This window comes from Pseudomyrmex gracilis, unplaced genomic scaffold, assembly GCF_002006095.1.
Source record: "Pseudomyrmex gracilis isolate BER0280 unplaced genomic scaffold, ASM200609v1 scaffold_239, whole genome shotgun sequence".
Taxonomy (NCBI): domain Eukaryota; kingdom Metazoa; phylum Arthropoda; class Insecta; order Hymenoptera; family Formicidae; genus Pseudomyrmex; species Pseudomyrmex gracilis.
In genome coordinates this window covers 37751-46109 of record NW_018020823.1, presented here as the reverse complement: position 1 = coordinate 46109, position 8359 = coordinate 37751, and the positions used below count along the sequence as shown (strand labels likewise).

The 8359-nt window shown below is 36.4% G+C and overlaps 1 protein-coding gene across 1 annotated transcript in view; it reads right to left on the bottom strand.

Annotated features, from left to right (window-relative positions):
* Nucleotides 1-5059: 5059 nt before the first annotated feature.
* The window catches only part of LOC109859109 (ejaculatory bulb-specific protein 3), a 6822-nt gene continuing 3522 nt past the window's right edge, over nucleotides 5060-8359 (bottom strand). The window contains exons 2-4 of the mRNA XM_020437021.1: nucleotides 7754-7931; nucleotides 5829-5923; nucleotides 5060-5239 (exon numbers count right to left, since the gene is read on the bottom strand). Of these exons, the coding sequence (XP_020292610.1) occupies nucleotides 5138-5239; nucleotides 5829-5923; nucleotides 7754-7931 (375 nt within the window). The 3' untranslated portion in view covers nucleotides 5060-5137. The remainder of the gene's footprint in view (nucleotides 5240-5828; nucleotides 5924-7753; nucleotides 7932-8359) is intronic.

The window sequence follows — 8359 nt, the reverse complement described above, 5'->3', positions numbered from 1 at the left end:
AGAGAGAGAGAGAGAGAGAGAGAGAGAGAGAGAGAGAGAGAGAGAGATAGCGGATGGAAATGGAAATTCTAATTACGAAAACGGCCGTGTCAGCTGAAGTAACGCATAACGAAGCCAGCCTACCCTCCCGACAATGAAAGGTCAGCACACACAGTGAGGCTTATCCTCGGGTACCCTATGTGAAGATTACGAAGTGAGGGCGATTTCATCCTTAACTGATCAGAGTCGTGTTTTGCGATATACAAAACGTGACTCTCTGTTTTCGTAGATTAGGTTCTACATCTGTTTTTAATAATAATAACAATAATCATTTCCAATTTTTTTAAAAACATTAAATTTCTAGAGAGAGCACGAGAATTTTAAAAAGTATGAAATAGAATATCTAAGAGTAATAAAATTTCAAGACGATATTGATTGTTCAACTAATAGCTATAAAAATGTGCGCGATATAGTTAAAAGAGCAAAACTAGAAATTTATAAATTTTTTTTGTCGAAATGATTATTTAGATATATAGATGTGCGTTGTTTTTTTATTATTTTTTTTATATGCCATTATGTCAAACATGAATAGATCGACGGAATGTAATCGACTAATATATAGCAATATATCCTACGTAACTATCTGTGGGAATTCTCACCGAGTTGATGGCACGATGATACTCGTGAAATCGATCGCGTTGTAACGTGTCCTTAAATATCTAATTACAGCAATGGGTGCTTTGGCTAGTAGATAAAGCCGGCAGTATTCAGCCAGATCACAGGATGGCTGAAAGTGTATTAAGCCGGACCGTGTATATAACGTTGTTGATATTAAAAACCTCGACCCATGTTGATCGCACAATATTATCGCGCAGTTAATATCATTCCGTAAAATATATTGATTTGCGCGTGTACGCGCAATCGAAGTGTGTATAGTATATAAACAAATAAATATATTCACATTATAAATAAATTATAAATGAATATATTTATTTAAAATAAAAAGTTTATAAAATATAAAGTATTAAAAAAAGATTAACTATTTACGCAGATAAACCAAATAGTCAACTATTCATATTTGCGCGGGTATGAGGCTGAAGTTTTTTTTTTTTTTATACTGTGGAATACTTTGGCGGAAGCGATCGACAGCGACACCATGAGCAATTTGATGCGTTGTAGAATAAGAAGCGCAACAAAAAACTTATGTGTTAGTTTGATCATAACGCGATATATGTGAAGAGAGGCGCAGAAATATGGAGAGTTGACTGCATATATATACAGATACTATATATACTTATATATACAGAGATACTAAATATACAGATACTATATATACTTATATATACAGAGATACTAAATATACAGATANACTTATATATACAGAGATACTAAATATACAGATACTATATATACTTATATATACAGAGATACTAAATATACAGATACTATATATACTTATATATATAGAGATACTAAATTACTGATTATAAAGTATTGTGCAGCAACTTCTTTGACTCTTTCTGCTATGTCGATAATATGTAATTAGAAATGCGTCCCTTACATACATAGGCTGTGTTCCAAAATTCACTGCCAGCGCTAAATATCTATAGTTTACGTCACATATATTCTACAATTTTACTGGCAGCGTGCTGGCAGCAATTCTGGAACACAACTATAATCAATTATAACTACACGTATGTTGTAATATTCCGTGTTATAATCATAATTATATTAGAATTAATTCAATTAATTTCCCTTATACTGTTTAATATTGAAATGTGTATTAATTAATATTGTGAAACATATTGATTATATTAATATTTTATAATTCAAAGACAATAATTTGCAATCGCGATCGAACCGAAATACTTTCGAAATATTTTTTGCACATATTAGAGATTCGCAGAAATGCGATGTACGGAATATACAAAATGTTGAATATACGAAATGTTTTTAAATTTAAAAATATTTCTAGAAAAACTCTGATGTAGAAAAATACAAGAGAAATATTTACACACCTATTATAATATTCTTTCCAAAACAGTTTACAATGTAGTCTAATAATAATTAGACTATAGACTAATAATTAGTCTAAAGAATGTTTACATTTGCTTACAACGCAGTATAAAACATTCGTAAAAATTGAATAGAAAATATGCTTCGCGCGAACGCAGCTAACTTCATTCTTCTATCGCATTCAGATTCGCGCCTATATTTTTTTCAAAATTGTTGCGATATGTACACGCGTTTACATCCTGTACTACTTTTTGATATAACGGTTTTCAGTGAGAAGCTTAGTTCAGAAATAATTCCATATTTGAGTTTTTCGATATTTCTTTCAGTATACATAAAAGATCTGAATAATTATAAAACAACACCCCGCACTCTTACGCTTGTCAATTGCCGCGAGTATCATTTCAAATGTGCGCGTTTTCGGCTAATCTCGTATCTCTACGACGGCGTTCGGCAACACACGCGCTACTGGCTGAATATGTTTTGCACAGTTTCGTATCGCGAAATCTTAGGCCGAGTCCGCAATACCCGATTCAACTAACGCGCGATCAATCAGTTCCGCAAGATTTGCGATAAGCGATTTTGGTCTGAAGTGTGAAAAAACTTTACGCGTTTTTTATTCAAAATATCGTGTTCTCTACGAAAAAATCAAGTCAACGAAATATCTAATCACCGGCACGCGGAGAAGATGCTGTCGTAAAATGCAACCATTAAAAAAACCAAATATGAAGTGTATCATGTGCGCGTGGTTGATTTTCGTTACGAAGTGGAAAAAAAGAGAGAGGAAAGGAGAAGAAAAGGTTACTGTGTAATAAATTAATACAAGCTATAGGTATAATACAATGTTTGAGCATCGTCGGCAATTCCAGCAATTCTGGTATGCTTGATACGAAGCAGAGAATATCTGGAATCCGTCAGAAACGTGGTATTTTCATATTCGGAACGCTCGGAATCGATCGATGACAGTTTAAAGGACAGCACCATTCCTCGGCGCAAAATTGCTATTGCCGTTTGAGTAATTCTATGATTAAACAGAACTCTCTTTTGCTCTTGGAAATTATTCGTGTTATGTTAGTGTTAAACACACACACGCACAAACCTATCGCAGTCTTGAAATAACCTTATCTGTATTTTTCTTATTTCTGTATAGTTATCGCATGCAAAAGAACTCTCTTACGCAATGCATATCTTTACATGCATATCTTTGCAACATGCATATCTTTGCAACATTAGTGGGACAGTACGTGTGTGTACGGTTCTTTTTTTTTTTCTTTTTTTTATTTTTGTTAACCAGTACATAGATGGTATTGCGATGTGTATTGAAATTGTAATTTATTGTTTAACAAAAGAGAAAGAAAGATCAATCAAGTGTCACTATCGACAGGTTGCTTCAAAAGGGTGCATGTGAAATTCCCAACCTGTTGGAGTCTCAAAACCTGTTTTCTCTACGAGTACTCCGTCGACATTCAAATTTCAATCCGATCAATAAAGGATGTATGGAGGAAGGGAGGTATTTAAGGGAGCGGGAGAATTCTCTTGTCGAGAGTGGCGCGGCACGCAAAGATTGAATTTTCGGTTTTTCCAAGCCGCCGCAAATTCTGTCTCTCTCTCTCCTCTCTTCTCTCTCTCTCTCTTTCTCCCTGAGTCGCACCCTCGCGAATTTTCTCCCTCGATTTGCGCGATTCTGATCGCCCAAGTGATCCTTGACCCATCACCGCTTCTCCTCTTGCGCCTTCGTTCGTCGCAGTGCATTTAAATCGACTGCTTAAGTCGACTATATACTAATCTCATAATTCATTTACATATTTAACGCTCGCGTCGTCGTCGGCAAAGTTCGTCGTCGTCGTCGTCGTCGTCGTCGTCGTTGCTCAGGGAGGGAAGACAGACGGAGAAGGGTGGGACAGCAAAGTAAGTGCAACGAAGGGAGTAATTAGTTATGCATGTGTACTTGTCGACCCTACTCGGTCAACTCTTAACTTCTTTAATTTAATAACGCGCGCGAGACAGCAACAAAAATCATCCGTGTCAGCAACAAGAGAGCGGGCAACAAAATAAACTCATGTTTTTTTCACTTTGTTCGTTTAATATCGCGGCGGACACACGCGGAGAACACGCCAAGTATATGTGTGCGTTCAAACAAATTTTGGAAAATGATCGAACTCAATAATCTTCAAGCAAGCACGCGCGTGTTTAAAGCAACTCCGGTTAGTCTTCATGCAACTTTGATAACTCAGTCTCGCCCAAGAAGTTGACTCGGTCGTTACCTGACTGAACGATATCGATTATCGTCCGATGTTCTTGTTTCTCGATGATGAAATACGGTTCTCCCTGACAGGACTGGCAAGAGAGATCGGGAATACGGAGGAAGAGGTTTCTCGAGTGGTGGGTCGGTCGGTGCCGCTTCGCTCGGTGTACGGCGATGGAAATACAAAATCGCCGTTGGTTTCCGGCGAGCTTCAAATGCTGAAGCTTCACAGCTATACATATATATATATATATAGGTATATATATAGGTATGCGAACATATATTTCGTATTGGACAGCGTCAGGAAATTAAGCGAGGCGGTCTCAAGGGCGACGTTCGGACCTCAAACTTCGGCTGGGGAACTTTTCTCGGCATTGTGCTTGGATTTATCTCTTCCCAAAGTGTCGAACTGCTTTTGGGAGAAGAGCCGCGGAACTCAGAAATATATTATTGCTGGTCGTGACTGTTATACACAAACGTTATTTGCCCATCAAGACGCCGGTGGGCGACGGGGATGAGAGCGAAGACAAGGAAATTACGAACGTTAAAAATAATAATTGGATCGTTGTGCAACATTCATTGACATAATTATTTAGTTGCAATATAAAAAACTTCTTTTATATATATAATATATATATTATATATATATATTAGTCAATTATATATTAATAATATATTATATACATATTAGTCGATGATATTATTTGTCGTAACATGTATGTGTATAAAAACAAAAATTGTTTTTTTTTCACAAATTCTACATTTTCTTCGGAAAAAAATAAACAAAATTACACATGAAAACTGACAGATTTAACTTGATTTGAGCGACATAAAAAAAAAAAAAAGAAAACAAAAAAAATAATCTTGTCGTTTATTCGGCGAGATTAGAATCTAAATTATTCACACATTTATTCCTTGTTTCTGCGCTTCGTCCAAGTACTTAGAAGAGAATTCGCCAGTGGGATCGTACTTTACCTTAAGCTGGTCCCATGTTTGCGGTTTCTGAAACAAGATATAAAATCGAATGAGTAATGTCGTTCTCTCTCTCTGTTTTTATCTTTTTACCAAAAGAAAAAAACGAATAAAAAAATCTTTGCTTTTATGAGAAAATTTTTCCAAATTACTTTTATTAACATAAAACTACGCTAAATATTTCCAAAAACCAAAGTACAAAATAGATTCAAGACAAATTGGATCGAAAACTTTTCAAAATGATCTAAAACGAACGCTCGGCGGCCGAGATTGAAGTCTGGGGGAATTCCGAAGAAGGAAACCGAATCGAAGGGGGTGGCGGATTCACATCGCCGTTAAATTATTTGGCTACGAAAGTTTTCCGGGGTGCGGTTTGCAACCAGGACACCCCCCTCCGCTTGTCGCACGTCCACGATCCGCATAGCGGGAGAGAGTTAACCTGTCTGTGTGTGAAAGTCAAACTAGTTCCGCGACATTTAAACTGGCTCGACGTATTCCCCGAGTGTTCTCCTCCCTCCGGTATCAACTCATTACGCGGCCCTGCGTTTAATTAGCCCGGCGAAAAGTGACGGGCCTGGGTATGTGTTAGTACGAGGCGTATATGTGTGTATGTACATACCTTGTTGACTAGAAACCGGATGACCTTCTCGGTGCCCTTCTTTTGCTTCTCGCTGCACTTGCTGCACTCGGTTGCCAGCGCGTCCGGAAGGTTGTCTGAAACGAGAAGAGAAAGAGGAGTTTGCACGTAACAAGAATCCAGATCAGGGACGAGTGGCTGTGGCACAAAACTACAACACAACTTCGATATAATGCAATCGTTACGTGCGCAGTTAGTATGTTACTACAATTGCAAAGATGTCACTTCCAGATTCGTTAAAAAAAATGACCAAGTTTATTGTCTATTCTCGCGGGGACGTTAATTTAACTCTTATTTCTTTATCACAGAGGATACTCGGACAAAGTAAATCTTTCGCGCATGTGTTGCTTCTATTGTGACAAGAATTTTTTCTAAAGAGAGAAAAAGAGGAGAGAGAGAGAGAAAGAGAGATCGGTGTTCATAATACTGTATGTTATTTCTCGAATATGCGGACGTACTGCAGGATTCTCCTCTCGGCTTTTTTGCCCGTCTCGCGTCATTTGCACCAGCTGCTCTGGTCAGCTGGCCGTACACCCGCGCATATAGCTCGTGAATTTTCTGAGACAAGGACTATATATCCTCAGTAACGTATTACCGTCCATCGCACGTTTTATCTCACGATGGTATAGCATGTAAGAGGAAAAAGAAAGAACTCGAGAGAAAAGACGGAAAGAAGAAAGCGATAAACGTGATTTCAACGGAGAGGAGGAATAAATCAAAAAATATCGTGACATACGATGTAAAAAGTAATTAATGAAAACTTCGCGGGGATATAATTCACCAAAAATTCATTGTTAAATATAACCAGTGTTGCGCTTAGATAATTTGAAATAATCTAGATACAGATTAGATAAAACATATACGTATGTATATCTCAGATAAGATGAAGATAATCCGATTTGATCATATCTAGTTAAGAGATGATTTAGTTGAGATTTTTATCTAGATAATTTTAAGAGATATTAAAGAAGTTAGGAAATTAAATAATACATCTCAAGAAAATCTATCGAAAATAATAGTTTTTCAAATGTGCTATCGGATAAACTGTTTCTTCGAGGTACAATTATTTGTTATCCCGTACTGAAAAGTCACATTCAGAAAGCGTACTCATTATCTTAGATAATTTACAAAAGATACTACTTTTCTTATATCTGAGATACAGATAAAGATGTCATATATTTTAATTATTTAGATAAAGATAAAATAAAACAATTATCACATCTAGATGAACATCTAGATAATTTTATCTAGATAATGGAAAACACTGAATATAACGCGCTTCTCCTTATGTATTCTACGTACATAAGATACGTTCAAGAAAAAAATGTTGTTCGCCTCGAAAAAACGTTTGCGGTCGAAATTTGCTACACTAAAATTTGTTGTCTATATTCTGCTTAACCTTATGGCGCGAACATATACGCGAGCGCAGATGTCTCGCCAACGAGACTGTAGGCAAGGTACCCAAAATCTCTTCAACCGTTATACCATTCATATCTGAAGTCGAGAACGCGATTATGTGAACGCGCGCGCCTCGTACATATGTAACGTCGTTAACGAAACAATCTTGCATCGCGCATCCTTCGACGGGGGATGAGACGAGGTGGCCATTAGTGCCAAGGCTGATTCTCCCGTGCATTAGAAAGCGCGCGAAAGATCGTCATTACTATCTCATTTCGTCGTGCATGTTTCTCGCCGCATTATCGCGCCACGTAAACACCGGATGCCTGACGTCGAATATTCGTTGCAATATTCCGCGTCGCGTTACGTTACAGAAATTGTGTTTTATCGCAGCACACACACACACGCGCGCGCACGCGCGCACACACAAATGTATATCTACTCGTTTATCAAAGCGTAATAAAACGCGAAATAATCAAATAATAATAAATTTTTGAGCGCACACTGACCTTTGAGTTCCTTGCCATCGGGCGTGCAGTTTCCTTTGTCCAGCAAACAATTAATGTAGTTTTTTAGCAAACGTTCGCTCTGTAGAATCGAGTCTAAATCGACATTGTCATATTTGGTTGTATATCTATCTTCGGCGAGAGCGCAGGCTACTGCGAGCACGACAACGAGAGCTAGAACCTATACATATAGTAAAAAATTAGAATATTTCTTTAATAAATTACGGAAGAATATATTGAGACACATTTAAATATTTCTACACCGAAAAAATTATATTCTTGTAAGTAGAAGATTTTATACTTAAAAAATCTTCTTAAAGATTTTAGTTGATATTCTTCTGAAATTAAGAATATATTTTTTATTTAAGAATATATTCTTAATTTAAGAATATAGTTTTCGATAGTGAGATATATATGTTTTTCTATAGAGGCTTTTTGTGCACAGCGCGTCAGGAATTAAAAATAAAAATGATTAAATGTTAAAATTATTATTATACTGTATTAGTTTACATTTTATTATAAAAATAATAATTAAAAAGAATATAAATATAGATATATAAATTATGATCATTAAAAATAAAAAATTAAACATAGGTAACATATGTATGA